This window comes from Solanum pennellii, chromosome 10 (assembly GCF_001406875.1).
Source record: "Solanum pennellii chromosome 10, SPENNV200".
In the NCBI taxonomy this organism is placed as follows: domain Eukaryota; kingdom Viridiplantae; phylum Streptophyta; class Magnoliopsida; order Solanales; family Solanaceae; genus Solanum; species Solanum pennellii.
In genome coordinates this window covers 4,326,423-4,345,316 of record NC_028646.1, presented here as the reverse complement: position 1 = coordinate 4,345,316, position 18,894 = coordinate 4,326,423, and the positions used below count along the sequence as shown (strand labels likewise).

General features: G+C 29.7%; 1 protein-coding gene across 1 annotated transcript; it reads right to left on the bottom strand.

Annotated features, from left to right (window-relative positions):
* Positions 1 to 17,894: 17,894 nt before the first annotated feature.
* On the bottom strand, positions 17,895 to 18,671 carry LOC107032645. The gene has a single exon (XM_015234234.1). The coding sequence runs from the start codon at positions 18,669 to 18,671 to the stop codon at positions 17,895 to 17,897; it is 777 nt and encodes a 258-aa protein (XP_015089720.1).
* Between the last annotated feature and the right edge of the window lie 223 nt (positions 18,672 to 18,894).

Sequence of the window (18,894 nt, the reverse complement as noted above, 5' to 3'; positions counted from 1 at the left end):
CCATATCTACAATGCTATGTGGAACTGGCTAAATTTGAATGACGATGGATTTTTTTAAATTTTTGACTGCATGCTTTGAGTGTATTAAAACACTCATTTGCCCAAGGGAATGTGACATACTGTCCAGACTCGATCAAATCAAAATACAATTTTGAAATTGTTGTTTTTGAAGGGTCTGATGCAGTTAGAAAAGAAGAAATAAAGTACAAGATCCCGATTTTTAGACGGTCATCTTCTTTCCAAAAAATTTTCAATTTAAACTTGTAATAAAAATCTGACTTGGATACTTTATTAAAATCCCCAAAATTTTCAGCAATGAGTCTGTTTGGATACAAAATCAGAAACAGGTCCACATTTCAAATCGATTATAGCAACAAACTCTTTTAACCCTAAATGTAACTCTTTATCATTTACTTTTATGACAAACATGTCATCCCTAATATTTTCATTCCCAAGTAGAAATAAGTGTCTCAACAATTGACATTGGGATTTTAATGTGATGCAAATTATAAAAAAATCCAAAAGGTGTTTTATCTAGGAATTGTTGAAACTTATCTTGACCTAAAAAGGTCAACAAATCCGCAAACACATTCATGTTAATACATGAAGACAAATGTGTTTGTGTCTTCTTCTCCTAAAAAATTGTAAAAATTAAATTAATATGTTTATCATACTATATTCATACATTGCTAATGTGAAAAAAAAAAACAAAATATAGAATTTCATACACATAGCATACAAACTTAATACATTAATCATACACAAATTGATACATTACTCATATGTTGATAGGTAAGTGAAACAAATATGGAATTTCATACACATATCATACCAAATTAATACAGTGAATCATACACAATTGATACATGTTTCATATATTGATACTGTAATAGAAAAAAATATGTAATTTCATACACATAATATACAAACGTAATACAATATAATCATACACAATTCATACATTGTTTATACATTTATAATGTAATAAAATAGATGTAGCATTTCATACAAATTCATACAAACTTACAACATTCTGTCATACACAATTTATTCAAAACTAAATATACAAAATCAAAACATAAAGTATGTAGTTTTATTATGGATATTAATAGTCAACAATGTCATAAAAACTTGATACAAATATTTCATACACTTCTATAATAAAATTATATGTTAAATATTTTATACACAAATAACAGAACATAAAACATGTCCTATACTATTCACAATTAAACTCGAAATTAGAACAAAATTAAACAGATAATTTTAATTTAAATTTTTAAAAAAAAACTTTTACTAACCTTTAAATTTTTTTTGGGTTTAACTGTTTCTTCTTCTTCTAAATGTGAAGTATCGATTTCAGAGGCTCTTGGTTTTTTTTTATTTTGATTTTATCAACTCTTCTACAAAATCAGATTCAGAATCTGATGAGTATTCAATTTGTTTTCCTTTCCTCTTCTTTCTTCTTTCTTTCGCCCTTTTCTCAGATTCATCTACGGTTTGCTTTTCTTTCCCTTTTCTCTTCTTCTCGATTTCCTTTGGCTGTTTGTTTGTTTTTTTTTCATTTTTGATTTTCCTGTTCTAGATTTGTCTTTTGCAGATGAAGGCTGAGTTTGTGTTTGTGACAAAATTTTGAAAGATGGAGCATGAAATTCCTCTGAGCTTGCTTCATCATTCAACCTTCTACTTTTTCACGGGGTTTCATTGCCTCTCTTCGACATTATACAGTTTTTTTAGTGCACAAGATGAAGATTTGAGTGCAAAAATGGAAGATTTGAGTGCAAAAGTGGGAGAATTGGTGAAGAAGACTGTTAAAAGTGAAAGTTTTTTGAGCCAAATTTGGTGAAGAATTAAATGTTAGGCGTGCAAAAGAGAAGATTTGGTGAGGATTTGGGGAAGAACAATATATTTGGGGAATATAATTTTTTTTTAAGATAAAGTGTGACAGTTTTAAAAAGAAAACTGTAATTATTTTAGATATTGATGGGTAGTTATTAATTATGGAATGATAAAATCTCTATTATTTTGTAATTTTTAAAAAAAAGGTAACTATATAATATTAATTCAATTTACACTAGTTAAAGAGTTTTGTTTAAGAAAGGTAACTTAAAATAATTAATTTAATTAACTACATTGGTTTAAAAAAGGTAACTGAATAATAAATGTAATTATTTAAATAAGTTAATTATTATTTAAAAAAATTAATGAGAATAATATATTTTTTCTTGATATGCTATAACTTGATAATAATATGCTATAAGTAGTTTATTATTAAAAAGTATGTTTATAACTTGATATTTATCATCTTAAATGTGTGTGTAGTGTTAGTTTTATATCAATAAATCCAAGAGTTAGTTGAAAAGCATGGATTCGAAATCAAGCATTGTTTCCGAGAAATCAATAGAAATATTGGCAAGCAAGAGCCATAATTATGAGTCAATCCATGTGTTAGCTCTCATATTGAGCTTCCCAATCAAGTAAAGGGGCTAGTCAATATGGACAGATGGAATGTTCACTATTTTAGGATCAAAATGAGCAAACCATCCCAGAGTCCGGAGCCTAAAGGGTGAAAAGTGTTAACAAAAATTTCAAAACGGTATATGAATTTTTATTTTAACCAAAACGGCAAAATCGCTCACGAAGTAGCGATTTTGTCCGCCAAAAAAAGCAAAATCGCTGCTACAGCAGCGATTTGCAAAATTGGATTTCCAAAGTAATTTTTTTTAATAAATTAGGCAGCGATTTAGGCTTGACTTTTTTTTATTATTTATTTGCTACTTTTTTAAAAAAAAATTAAATCAAATCACTGCCAAGGCAGCGTTTTTAAATCATTTTTTTTAAAATTAAATTGTTGCCAAGGCAGCGATTTTAACTCAATTTTTTTTAATAAATCGCTAAAAAGGAATCCAATTTTGCAAATTCCTGCTATAGCAGCGATTTTGCTTTTTCTGAATTCATATACCATTTTAGAATTTTTGTTAACATTTTTCACCCTTTAGGCTCTAGACTCAACCTTCTCATGTCATCTATGATCCTCCATAGGTTTTATTTTATAATCATATTTCTGACTAAGTAAAGCTTAGTAAAAACTCCTCAAATCATCATGTACAAAGTACAAACTTAAATTGTAAGTTTTTGCACGCGATGGAGTTATTTTTAAAAGCAGTGTAAGAACATATATTTGATGATAATATACAAATACAAAAAGTGATTGAATATAATTGTTGAAAATAAGGTCCAAAAGGGTAAAAAAAAAATAGTTTTAAACATTGATGTGCTAAATCCATAGGATCATATACAACATAATGTGAATTGCAAACAAATATACAAAATGAATTGTACAAATTGCCTCAAGTTATTCACAATCATCTTGGTCTATTGACCTAGATTGATCTTATTCCTTTTCATATTTTTTTATTCAGTGTTGTTAGATACAATTTCTTTTACTTTTCATTTTTTAACTCGCTTGAACCATCATCCTTATTTCCATCTCCATTATATTAAAATTCTTTAAAACTTTTTTCCTCTTCATGTATAAATGAAAATCTAAAAAATAAAATTGAATACACCTCAAATAATTGTATTATGATTTATATGTATTTATGGAGATAATGAAAAAATTAAAAGAAATCGGAGAATATATAAATACAAATCAATAACAAAAAAATTGAAACTGTTGGAATAGAAATAAAAAATAATGAAACCACAAGAAAGTTACAGTAAAATTTCGGGAGCACAAATTGAGAGGGAGATATAAAAATTTTAAAATTTGAAATCTGATTATGCTAGAGTGAATTAAGGAGAAAATTCAGTAAAGAAAATATGAAGAGAGAGAAAATCTATTTTATATAATTTAAGTAAAAATTCACTTTGTTATGAAACTATATGAAAATTAGAAGAAGAAGAAAATAGGGAGAAGAGAAAAGATTTCTTATTCATCTTAAAGTATATTCATGATTCATAGATCTTTCACCAATCTTATTTACAATGAAGGAAAACCCTTTATTTATAGAGAAAACCTTACTTGGTCCCCAAGTAGGAATCCTAACCATATCCTACTAGGACTCCACATAATTAGACATTCACTATAACACAAATTGTTTATAACACTCCCCCTTGAATGTCGGTAGATTATGTGCCTCGTTAAAACCTTACTAGATAAAACCCAGTAGGAAAAATATCTAGTGAATGAAAAAGAGTACACATATCTAATAATACGCATTATGGATGCCTCATTAAAAACCTTACAAGAAAAACCCAGTGGGACAAAACCTTGTGAAGGAAAAAAGAGTACATCGCGTATAAACTCCCCCTAATGACAACATCAATTCAGAGACTAGAATCTTCATTTTCCAAGCTTGTGCACCATTTTCTTAAAAGTTGTAGTTGGTAGAGACTTGGTGAATAAATCAACAATAATATGACTTGAACAGACCTCTTGCATGTTGATATCACTATTCTTGGGAGCTTATGAGTGTAGAAAAACCTTGACGAAATATGCTTTCTTCTATCTGCTTTTATAAATCTTCCCTTCAGGGTAAAAGATTTCTGGAAGTTCCTTACTTCAACTTCTTTAAGCAAATAATCTATTGCCAAGAGTTTCAATTCTAGTCATCAACTTTGCATAATAATACTTGTATATGCTCTATGCATTTTGAATCTATTTAATCCTAATGAGGATGATAAATAAGTTTTCCAAAAACTTGTATATGTTTTAGACTTTGAACCCATTGGATATTTTCATATCAATTTTGTCAAGTAACAACATTCAATATTAGATGTATGACATCTTCTAGTGCCTAGATTGCAAGTCAAATAAGCTTTACGCTTACCAAGATGCATCATTCCACTTTTCACTTGATAAATATTTCTACACAAGCATGCTTTAATAGATGTAGAATTCATATCCTCGTAATCTTTTACAATATTGCGCACTATTGTATCAAAGATATCGTCAACGATATACCATTTTGCATTGATTCACAATACGACAAAACTTATTGAGATCTCATCACTTCATTATTTTTAGGTAGCTACCCCTCTCATGAGGTTTCATAAAGTGTTATGTCGTAGGATTTCCAAGAGCACATTGTCTCCTTATTATGATCATTTTGATTCTTTGATCCTCTCCCTTTTTCAAGGATTATTTCATTTAGAATTGATTAGTCTATCATGCTTCATGCATGTCATAGACTTTATCCTTAAGGGAATTCAATAGGAGTATTTACAACTTTTGTGTTGCTATAATCTCCCCTAATATATATCTCAATCTTTTAGTGAATTTATCTTTGGCATCATAGTATATTCATTAATCATATATTGCACATCAAAATTATCAGATGAAAACTTTTTGGTCCCTGACCATAAATCAGTTAACAAAAAAATTGATCATAACTTATTGGTTTGATTCATAGAATTACATTTGTATCTAATATCATATTTCAGATCAACACATGAACCTCTATTTTCATAAGCAATGAGTCACTATGTCAGACATTTAATGTCACATCATCTTATATATTTATCAATATTATCAAGATGAATTATCTTGATTTCATATTCTGAAAGTTGTGTTTTTAGCTCAATTATCTTGCACAAACAATTTTGCGAATGTCAAACTGCAAGTTGACAACAAACGGGCATATGATTAACTTATTGATGCATTTTTTTTTATCATATCACATGATAGGTGAATGACCCCATATTCACCTTTTATACCTTTCAGAATTTAGGGATTTAGTCCCAACTTTAGTTGATCCAATCAACTTTATCACGAGAACAAGCATCGTAAAGAATTATGGAAGAATCTTCTAGTTTTTCAATGTATGTCCATTACTCAGTATGCACATCTTTGGGATGACCAAATTATTCATGCCAACTAATAAAATTATTCGTACTCGTAAACTCCAAGTTTACTACGCCATGTCCCTTTTGCTTTAGTAAATTTTTTTATTTACTATTATATGAGTAAATTTGATTTTATTACTCCAAGAGTAATTTTTAGATTTATTTCTTCTCAATTACTTCACCCTTTAGGTGAGTCATAATCCCATCATTGAATGAACTAATCTGAAGAAAATTGTGCATGTAACATATTATTTGTGCCAACATTTTTGCAAACATCAAGTTTCGAGATAATAATAGGCACACATGAGACCATATAAAAGAAACATTTATTAGGACCATTAAATATCTAAACAATCCACTAATTGAATGACTAGGTCTACAAATATCTGTATACGTTCCTAGAACGCAGAGAATTCAATCTCAACTTTCGTTTATGATGGTCTCACAATTAACTTGCTTTGTTAACAAGCAGTACAAGAAAATTCATGTCTAGCATGGTGGCTTATCACCTCATTCACTCTAAAGAATGGATCTGTATTTTTACCATTTATCAAAGACTCTCATTATTCATGAAAGGAACACAATCATCTAAGTACATCAAATTTTGATAACTTAGTACCTCATTCCATATTCATGTGCATCATTTAATCAATTGTCTTCTTTCAGACATATTATGCACTAATACCACGTTCACTTTTGTAATGGAGTAAATTCAGTAAATTTAATGACTCTTCATCTAAAACATATTAGTTTTTCTTTAGTCATTATTATATCATCAATATGGTGCATTAAGACTCAAATTCAATGTCTTATCCATATAAAAGTGTCTTAGGTCATAAATTGACGGGTCTTGAACCCAATATCTTATCATCATGGTGCATCAGGACTTTAACCCAATGTCTTACCCTCTTTGTGCGATTAGACATAAATCCATCGTCTTATTCTTTTGGTGCGATAAAACTTAAATCTATCGTCTTACCCACAATGAGGCTCAGCCTCAAGCCTTCAAAATAATTATAATTTTACCACTTTTGATGACTATTAATATGATCGTACATTATAATTACACACAGAATTGATATTATTGAATTCTTATAATCAACATTAGTAGTTAATAAATATAGCTTAATAGATCTAATACCTCATATAAAGGTTGAAAACATACCTTTCACTAAATTGTGCTTATTCAATTATTAAAATAATTAAGAAATTCTCTTCCCAATCGATTAAAATTAAACGTATAAAAAGTCAACAAGTCTCTTTAAATACTTACTTTAGATGGTACCTCCAGATCTGTCACATAAATAATTATAACATAAAGATAAATCATACCTTGAAGATTTAAGAATCTTATTGCAAGATCTCTTTTGCACTTTTGCCGTCTTCTTCATAATTCTTTAAGAATAGAACAGTCGTGCTGATAACGTGTTATGAAACTATATGAAAATTAGAAGAAGAAGAAAACAGGGAGAAGAGAAAAGATTTCTTATTCATCTTAAAGTATATTCAGGATTCATAAATCTTTCACCAATCTTATTTACAATGAAGGAAAACCCTTTATTTATAGGGAAAGCCTTACTTGGTCCCCAAGTAGGATTCCTAACCATATTCTACTAGGACTCCACATAATTAGACATTCACTATAACACAAATTGTTTATAACACACTTGTTATTCTTCAAGCTTATAAGATGGAGTTTTAAATTTTTTAATACCCACCACCACCCTTCACTTTAACTCATACGGTACCTTTTCTTTTGAATCCAATAAATACAAATAAAGCAAATTTTATATATAGCAAATATAAAATTCTTAATTTTAGGGTATGCCAAATTTTTTAAAATTGTGTTCTATAGTGAAATTTGTGTTTGCTACAAATGTTTTTTCCTGTATAATCTTAGACGCTATTTATATTAATTTTTTTTTTAAAAAAAGGCAATATAATCTGTTAGATAATTAAGGAAAAAGATCCCAGATTTTACGTGAATTCTGTTTCAGTTTCATTCCTTCTTCGTCTCATTCAATCGAAATAGCTCCAATGTAGTTAGTTTAAAAATCGATCAAGCTATTGAAGGTATCAAACATGCGAGATAAATTTGATTTCAAAGATAGAAATAGGAGGCAATTTCATGATGAAAACATACTCTGATTTTGTTTTTATTTTTGTTGACAATGGTGTTCAAAATCAAATTTCATTTTTCACTTTTATCAATTCAGTATATGTGATCTGAGATTAGTTGAGTTCGTGTATGAAACTATTATGTTTTCGTTTTATATCGTACATCTTCATCCTATTTTTTTTTTTGGATATTCATAATATGTATAACTATATGAAATCGATGAATGTTTATACAAATTATATACATATACCTATTTAGTTGTTTTTGGGTGAATTGTACAAGTGTATGAGGCTGTTGTATGTTAATTCGAATCTGTTAATTATGTACATATACCCAATTAGTATTTTTTTGGTGAATTGTATAAGTATATGAAATCGTAGAATGTTTATACGAATTATATAGATATACCTATTTAGTGTTTTTTTGGTGAATCGTATAAGTGTATGAAACTGTTATATGTTTATTCGAATCTGTCAGTTATATACATGTACCTATTTAGTGTTTTTTGGTGAATTATATAATTGTATAGAACTGTTGTATGTTTATATAAATTTGTCAGTTATATACATATACATATTTATTGTTTTTGGGTGAATTGTATAATTGTATAAAGTTTTAATTTTGTGTATATAAAGGCTTTTGATATAATGTGAAAATGTGTATAAGTTAAAAACTGAAGTTGCTAGAATTTGTATAAATATATGTTCTGTTTGTTGTTGAAACTCTTAAGCTTACAAATGTAGTTGTATATAATTTAATTTTTTATTCAGAACTTCTTAAAATGGCTTAATTGGCTAGTTTGGTTATGCATTCTGGTAGATGGGACAATGACAATTGTTACGTTGATTATACAATTGAGGGGGTGATTTTTAAAGAAAGTTCATCGTATAATGCGTTGTATAATGTCATTGCAATGCAACTAGGGATTGATAGGAATGTGACTAAACTCAAAATTGAGTATAAAATTGAAGAAAGCAACACACCCATTTTGATTCACAAAAATCTGAATGGATTATGAAGTGGAGTGAAATGGTAGTTTGAAAAAAATTAACAAAAATTGACAAAATTAGATGAGTTTTTGGAGGTACCTGAAAATTTTGAAATACTTTTGAAAACCGCAAGGACGTACTAAAGAAGTTTGAAATTTAATTTGTGAAAAATATTAAGGAGAAATTGAAGGAAAGGAGAAGAGATTGTATAATATGAAGGGGAAAGAGAAAATGACGGTTTTAATTTTGGGGAGATATTTCATACAATTCTGTGGGCCCTAATATAGCAAAATGACCGAGAGCTTGCTTATTAAAGGGAATAAATGAAAGGTAAGTTACTCCATTTAATTACCTTTATTAGTTTGTCATTATATACAATTATCCCTATAAATAATGGTGTCAATATTTTTAGAATTGGGATAATGCCCAAGTACCCCCTCAACCTATGCCCGAAATCTCAGAGACATACTTATACTATACTAAGGTCCTATTACCCCCCTGAACTTATTTTATTAATAATTTTTTACCCCTTTTTAGCCTACGTGGCACTATCTTGTGGGCCCAACGATGGTTGACTTTTTTTTTCAAACTAGTGCCATGTAAGCTAAAATGGGGTAGAAAATTACTTATAAAATAAGTTCACGGGGGTAATAGGACCTTAATATAGTATAAGTGTGTCTCTGAGATTTCGGGCATAGGTTTAGGGGGTACTTGTGCATTTTCCCTTTAGAATTTAAAAACTAATATCTAGAGCGCGCGGGTGGGAGGAGGGGCAAACCAGAGGGTTGGGGTGGGATGATTGAGATCAATAAGGGTATCTCCAACCCTAAACTTTATTTTACTCTCCAATTATAGAGTTCTCTAATTTTTTTTCAGACAACCAATATTATATTATTATTTCTAGGGAAAATGCACAAGTACCCCCTCAACCTATGCCCGAAATCCTAGAGACACACTTATACTATACTAAGGTCCTATTAACCCCCTGAACTTATTTTATTAGTAATTTTCTACCCCTTTATGGCCTACGTGGCACTAGATTCAAAAAAAAGAGTCAACCAGTGTTGGACCCATAAGATAGTGCCACGTAGGCCCAAAACGGGTAGAAAATTATTAATAAAATAAGTTCAAGGGGGTAATAGGACTTTTGTATAGTATAAGTGTGTCTCTGAGATTTCGGGCATAGGTTGAGGAGGTACTTGTGCATTATCCCTTATTTCTATTTCATTCTTATTTTTGTATTTCATAATATAAATTTTTTCTTTTTTTTTTTCAAAATAATTACGTAAAATAATTTTCATGTGATATAATTACTTTATTTTTTAATTTTCTATTTAATATAAAATAATATTTTTTTAAAATTTCAAATAAAAGTGAAATACAATTACATAAATACACAACTTTTCAAATTATTATGTTGTTCTCATAGATGTTCTAGTAATGCACTACGAAGTTCAAAATAAGTATTTTGTACTTAATTTTTTATGTCTAACTAAAAATTGTTCAAACCAAAAGTTTTCATCTATACTACATCCTAATTTTTTTTTATAGTGCTAAATTTGGAAACGACCTACCGGATTACCTGATTATTGTTGTGATAAAGTAATTATTATGTTATGTATTATATTGTGTTTATCTTGCATTTAAATTATTTTTTATGTATTGTATTTTTTAATTAAATTTTTCATCTTATCATTTTAATTTTGTGCGTTCTTTATAGTAAAAAATAATAATAAAATGAAATTATATTATTGACGAAAATTAGAAAAAGAATTAAAATATTTTAATTGGGCATGAAAGTAGTATATTATATTACATTTATAAAGAATTATGAATGTTAGATATTTAATTAATGACATCATATATAAAATAATATGTTAATTAGAAAAATATAAAAATAATAAAATATTGAAAAAGTGAAATAGAGAGTAAATAGTAGTTCTGTGGCTCTCTAAAAATTAAGAATAGAAAAAGGAGAGTAAATTAGAGATAAATTGAAAAAGAATTTTTTTTTTACGAAGAGGTCGAAGAAGAGAAAGTTGGATGGAGGGATGATTGAAGAAGAAGATAATTTCTTTTTAAAAAAATTAAAATTTATTATTTTTAGTATAAAATATTATATTTACTTGCTCCCCTTTAAATGTGTGTAATCATGCATTTATCCAACTCAGCAAAATTGATATCGCATAAGTTAAGTCAATATCAAATGGCGGAATGACCTGAAAGACCCTTATACTTTGTTCCAATTGTAAATTAGACTCTTCTACTCATGACATTGTCAACTGAACACTTAAATTTTATACAACTCAATCTTTTCCCTCTGATCGTTGACTGAGCATGTATGACAACTTAATGTCTGTGTTAGACATAGTGCGTGAGTTTCACGCATATAAGGAGAGTGAGAATGGATAAATTATTATTTATAAGGATTAAAATCAGAAAAAATAAATATAAGTAAAAGGAAAAAAGATTTTTAAAAAAAAAAGAAAAAGAAAAGAAAAAGCTCATTTCTTTATTCTTCAGGTGCACCATCCCCTGCCATGGTTGCTGCAACTCTTCTTCTTCATCTTTATCACCGCTCTTCTTCTTTATCTTTACCACCATCTATTCTTCTGAAATTATCACTGTCAATTATTATCTGAAGCGTTATTTAGGGTCTCCTTAAATTTCCTCTTATTCACCCTTTTCCAAAATAAAAGGGCATACACAAACATACTGCCATAAAAAAACTTAAAGAGGAAGAAACATGCCAACACTAGATTATTTTTATCCGATTTTGATAACCCAAGAAAATCTCAGGCGAATTTTGGGTGTGAAAATAGTAATCGGCGTTGGATTTCAAAAAATTTGATCAAATCTGATTGTGTGGTGGGCAGATCTGGTTGTGCGATGGCTAAGGTTGTTATAACTATAGAGGTAGGAGGGGGAAAAATAGTGATGGCAGTGGAGACGAATACTAGAGAGGGAAAAAGTATATGTGATTTTGCTGGTAAAAAAGGCGACGATGCCGGCGATGGCGATGACTTTTGATCGTGAAAATTGGAAGAACTAGAAGCTAATAATAAATTTAAATTTTATTTATTTTACATTTTATTAAGTAATTTTAATAATTTTTAAATATAGTTATGACATAATAATGTGACATTAATATATCTGACATGGATATGACATGTCAATTATATATAGAAGAGAGTAGCTACACACATAATTGGAGGAGCTTAAAAGTCTCATTTTAATTGAGTTTGAGGGTCCAGATGACAAAGAGTTAAGTAGAAGGATTCAGAATACAAACTGATACAAGTATATGGGTCCACCAGACCATTTTGCCATATTAAAAGAATGTTAAAATATTGTGCTTTGTGAATTGAGAGATTCACTAAACAAAATAATTATTCCCAGTGATTTTATATGTCATCTCTATCTATAAATAGTTGAATCATAATATTTGTTATTTATAAAATTTATGTATAAATTATCATATTTTGCCTATTATATCTTTGATATTGTAGTTAATTAATGTTGACAAAGTATTCATCAATTATTATAATTAACTTAAAAATATTAAATAAGAATAGAAGAATTAAATTACATTATTTCATAATGCAAGTACAAAATAAAAATACAACAGAGAAAGTAATGAATAGAAAAATCTAACCAACAAATAGAGTTAAATACACATATTTCCTGAATCATTGCACCACAAATAAAATTCTAATGTAAGATGACAAATTGTGATCTACATATCATTGAAAAGCTTTCAACAAACTTTACAAAATTCTTAAGTTATAATGCAAAAAATTGGTAGATTTTAGGCATAAAGTATATATATATATATATTAAAATTTTAATTTGATATTATTTTTTAGTAAATTAAAATATTCATATTTAAACTTGCAATCAATATTATACATAAATGAATACAATAATTAATTACATATTGGTATAATATTAACATGATAATTTATTTATATTTAAAATATCAAGTAAAATAAATTTTAAAAATCATTTCATGAATTAAATCATTTATATACAAAAAAAAAAATAATTCACCACATCTTTTTCTCTATTGGTTGACTTCTACTATAAGCATTAAAGTTCGATTATTTTAGATTTACATTGTGTAGGACTTTGTTCGAAGGGATTAGTGTCTATCAAGAATTATTTTCATATTCAAAGTTGAACTTTATATATATATATATATATATATATATATATATATATATATATTAAACAAAAAAATTTCCGCTTTTGTTTTGTGGAGAATTTTTCTTTTTGCCTTTTTCCCAATAACCTAAAATTTATTTCTACCTACATTTGAAAATCATTTTGACTAATTAGCCAAACACCTTGATTTTTCAAAAAAATAATATTTTTCAACATAAATATTTTTTTTTTTGTAAACCTCAAAAGAAGAAGAGAAGATGAGTATATGACAATAGAAGAACAATATAAGTTTTCTTTCTTTCTTTCAACTGTATCAACATTATTCTCAATACCACTATTTATAGGATTACATTGAGGAATATCAAAGGGTGTCATAAACATTACATTAAACCTTGAAAATTACTACCCATTATGGAGGAAATGAAAGTAGGAGTTATGCTCATCCATTTGACCACGTTATCAACAACATTACTACCAATAAAGGATGAAATTAACCTAGGAGTTAGGTCATCCATTTGACCACATTATCAACAACATTACTACTCATAAAGAAGGGAATTAACCAAGGAGTTATGGTCATCCATTAATCTACAAAAATGATTTACAACACTCCCCCTTGGATGACAATTGATAGATAATATGCCTCGTTAAAATCTTACTAAGAAAAACTCTGTGAGAAAAAGTCTTAGTGAAGGACAAAAGAGTACACATATCTTGTTATACACTTTATTTGCTGCCTCGTTAAAAACCTTGCCAGGAAAACCCATTGGGATAAACCTAGGCTAAGGGAAAAAGAGTGCAGCGCGTAGTTTACTCCCCCTGTTTCAAACATCATTTAATTTCTTGGAGACGACCCATTCCAATTTGGGATACCAACTTTTCAAATGTTGAGGTTGGTAATGCTTTAGTGAACAAATCCGCCAAATTATCAACTAGGCGAATTTGTTGAACATTTATTTCACCTTTCTTCTCAAGATCATGAGTGAAAAAGAATTTTGGTGAAATGTGTTTTTTTTATCTCCTTTAATGTATCCTCTCTTTAGCTGAGCTATACATGCAGCATTGTCTTCGTACAATGTAGTTGGAATATCCTTTTTCAAAAGAAAACTACACATTTCTTGAATATGTTGAGTTATTGATCTCAACCAAACACACTCCTGACTTGCTTCATGGATGACTATTATTTTTGAACGATTTGAAGAAGTAGCAGCTAATGTTTGCTTCATTGAACACCAAGATATAGTTGTGCCTCCATATGTAAATAAATAGTCTGTCTGAGATCGAGCTTTGTGTGGATCAGACATATATCCAACATCTACATAACCAATTATTTCTGACTTGGATTCATTAGAATAAGATAATCCCATATCAATGGTTCCTTGAAGATATCTGATTACATGTTTAACTCCATTCCAATGTTTGTTTGTAGGGGCCAAGCTGAATCATGCCAATAAACTTACTGCAAAACAAATATCTGGTCGAGTATTATTAGCAAGATATATTAGTGTCCCAATAGCACTAAGATATGGAGTTTCATCACCAAGAAGCTCTTCATCATTTTCTTGAGGTCAAATGGATCTTTATGTATGTCAAGCGATCTCACAACCATCGGGGTACTCAATGGATGTGATTTATCCATGTAAAAATTAAAATCGCTTTAAAATCTTTTTTTGTGTATGTTGATTGATGGACAAATATTTCATTTTTCAAATTCTCAATCTGTAGGCCAAGACAAATTTTTTTCTTACCAATATCTTTCACTTCAAATTCTTTCGTTAAACACTCAACAACTTTTGAAAGTTCATTAGTAGTACCAATGATATTTAAATCATCAACATACACAGCTATTATAACAAAAGCAGATCCAGTCCTTTTTATTAAAATAGAAGGACAAATAGGGTCATTTTTGTACCTTTCCTTTAGCAAAAACTGCCTAAGACGATTGTACCACATCCGTCCTGATTGTTTTAATCCATATAAGGATTTTTGAAGCCTTATCGAACAATTTTCTTAAGAATTTTTATATGTTTTAGGCACACTAAATGCTTCAGAACTTTTATAAAAATATTGTGGTCCAATGAGCCATATAAATAGGGCGTGACAACATCCATTAGACACATTTCAAGCTTTTCATTAACTGCCATATTTATTAGATACCTGAAGGTAAGTGCATCTACTACAGGAGAATATGTCTCCACATAATCAATACCAGGTCTTTGCGAAAAATCTTGTGCCACAAGTCGTTCTTTATATCTTATGACTTCACCTTTTTCATTTCGTTTTTGTCATTTGTATCCCACTGGCTTGATACCTTCAGGTGTTTGAACTATTGGTCCAAAAACTTTATATTTTTCAAGTGAAGTCAATTCTGCTTGAATTGCCTCCTTCCATTTTGGCCAATCATTTCTCTGTCTGCATTTATTGACAAATTTTGGTTCAAAATCCTCACCTTGTTGCATTATTTCAACGGCAACATTATAGGCAAAAATATTGTCCACCACAATATTATTTCGATTCCACCTTTTTATCGTCGATACATAACTTATTGAGATTTCTTCATTCTCATTATTTTCAGTTGTTTGGACCTTCTCGGTGGTCTTGTCATTTGTTATGTCCCGGAGCTTTTCTTGAGCAATTTTCTCCATGATACGATCTTCATGATTATTTTTTCCTTTTTTTTTTGAGGATTTTTATCCTTTGAATCAATTGGCCTACCACGTTTTAAACGTGATCTAGACTCATTTGCTTTAACAACTTGTCCTATTGGGACATCAACTCGAACTGGAGTATTTGCAGCTGAAACATAAGATTTAGTAACCCTTGGAAAGTTAGTAAATGCATCTAACGTTGATTTGCAACATTTTGCAAATAAATCATCTTTTTAATCTCTTGCTTACATCGATTTGTTCGAGGATCCAAATTAGATAGAGATAATGAATTCCAATCTATCTCTTTTTTCAACTGTTTATGTTCTCCCCCTAATGTTAGGTATACTGATTCATCAAAATGACAATCATCAAATCTTGTGGTAAATAGATGTTATGTCATAGGTTCCAAATATTTAATAATAGAAGGAGATTCATACCCAACATACACTCCCACCTTTTTGGGGAACCACCTTTCTGCGTAACGGTGGGGCAATTGGAACGTATACTGCACACCCAAAAATTTTAAGATGGGAAATATTTGGCTCATAACCAGAAGTCAACTGTAATAGAGAGAATTCATGATAACTAGTTGGGCTTATTCGCATCAATGTTGTTGCATGCAAAATAGCATGCCCCCATATTGAAACATGTAACTTTGTCCTCATTAACAATGTTGTAGCTATTAATTGGAGACGCTTAATCAAAGATTCTACTAGACCATTTTGAGTATGAACATGAGCAACCGGATGTTCAATTGTTATCCTCGTGGACAAACAATAATCGTTTAGAGGCTTGCGATGTAAACTCACCAGCATTATCAAGACAAATAGTCTTTATTGCATAATCTAAAAATAGTGCTCTTATTCTTATTATTTGAGCTAACAACCCCGCAAAAGCCATATTGCGAGTTGATAAAAGCACACATGTGACCATTTTGTTGATGCATCTATCAAGACCATATAATATTTGAATGGCTCACATGGAGGGTGAATTGACCCACATATATCACCCTGTATACGTTCCAGAAATACAGGGGATTCAATCCCAACCTTAGCTGCTGATGGTTTAATAACCAACTTTCCTTGAGAACAAGCAGCATAAGATAATTTCTTTGATTGAAGAATTTTCTGATTTTTCAAACTATGCCCATGTGAATTCTCAATAATTTTGCACATCATATTATAACCGGAATGGTCCAACCGGTCATGCCAAATGATAAAATCATTAGGATTAGTAAACCATTTATTTACTATGACATGTTATTCAACCATACTGATATTTGTATGGTACAATCCAGAAAAAAAATGTGGATAATTTTTCATGCACATATTTTTGCCCCAATTTTTTTGTAGTAATATAAAGGTATTCAATTTTTCCTTCATTGGCAGTCTCAACATGATAGCCATTTTGGCGAATAACCTTGAAACTTAATAAGTTTCTTTGAGACTTACTACAATACAATGCATTTTCAATATTTAGTATCGTTCCCCCAGGTAGTAGTAAGACCACTCTTCCAGAGCCCTCAATTAGTTTTGCACTAGTAGATATAGTATTAACATAAACCTTTTTCATAATCAAATTAGAGAAACATTTCCGATCTTTTAAAATAGTGTGAGTTGTGGCACTATCAAGAAGACACATTTTTTTATTTCTAATCCTGAACCAATTGAAGATGGAGAATTTCATTTATCTTCATAAAATAAAAGTACATTATAAGAAATATGAAAAATCAACAACTTTGCCAGAAAATAAAATTACTTATTTTTCTGAATATAAAAACAACATAAGGAAAAACATAACAATTAAAAGTACATAAATAAAACAACATAATTATTTTTCCCAATCAAATGATCAAACGTTAGTTTTCATCTCCAAAGAAGTCTTCAACTTCCAAATGAGTAATATCATCAAGGTCATTAAAATATCATCTTTTAAAGCCAAATTTGCTTCAATATTGTCATCATAATTTTGTGAAGGCCCTGCCTCGACATCATTTTTACAAGTCAAGTGTGACTCCACCCGAGCATTAGAAGAAGATGCACCATTTTTATTTACTTTTCTTTTCAAAGAATCTTGATAAAGCCTAACAAAATGCTCACCTGCTCAGCACATTCTTCCAATGCCCTTTCATGCCACAAGGATGACAATTGCCTCTTGAAGAATTGCTTTGAGAACCCATATTGTTGTCCCTTTTGTGGCGACCACCACCACGACGATTATTTTATTGTCCTCTGTCATTGTAATGTCCACGAACATTATTTTGACCTTGATTTTTATTTGTCTTCTTTCAGACTGGTTATGTGCTTCAACCTCATTTGCTTCCGGTAACGGAGCAGTTCCCGTAGGACGGGCCTCATGGTTTCTCAATAAAAGAGTATTATGTTGTTCAGCCACAAGTAGGCATGAGATCAACTTAGAATACTTTTTAAATCCCCTTTCACGGTATTGTTGTTGTAATACCAAATTTGAGGCATGAAAAGTTGTGAGAGTTTTTTCCAACATGTCCTCATTTTTTATATCTTCCCCACATAATTTCAATTGGAAAGTAATTTTGTATACAACAGAATTATATTCACATATAGTTTTAAAATCCTGTAACCGTAAGTGAATCCATTCATAACGAGCTCTTGGCAATACCGTTGCCTTAAGGTGGTCATACATTTCCTTCAAATCAATCCACAATTCAAGTAGATCTTTCACCGTAAGGTATTCAACCTTTAATCCTTCATCCAGATGATGACGAAGGAAAATCATTGCCTTTGCTTTGTCCTGACTCGACGCTGTATTACCATTTGTAATAGTGGCACCAAGACCTTTAGCGTCAAGGTGAATTTCAGCATCGAGTACCCATGACAATAGAAGAACAATATAAGCTTTCTTCCTTTCTTTCAAGTGTATCAACATTATTCTCAACATCACTATTTATAGGATTATATTGAGGAATACCAAAGGGTGTCATAAATATTACATTAAACCTTGAAAATTATTACCCATTATGGAGGAAATAAAAGTAGGAGTTATGCTCATCCATTTGACCACATTATCAACAACATTACTACCAATAAAGGATGAAATTAATCTAGGAGTTATGGTCATCCATTTGACCGCATTATCAACAACATTACTA

Bases quoted from the DNA above. Each gene is read 5' to 3' on its own strand.
- LOC107032645 (XM_015234234.1), bottom strand. From the start codon at position 18,671: ATGTTGATACACTTGAAAGAAAGGAAGAAAGCTTATATTGTTCTTCTA.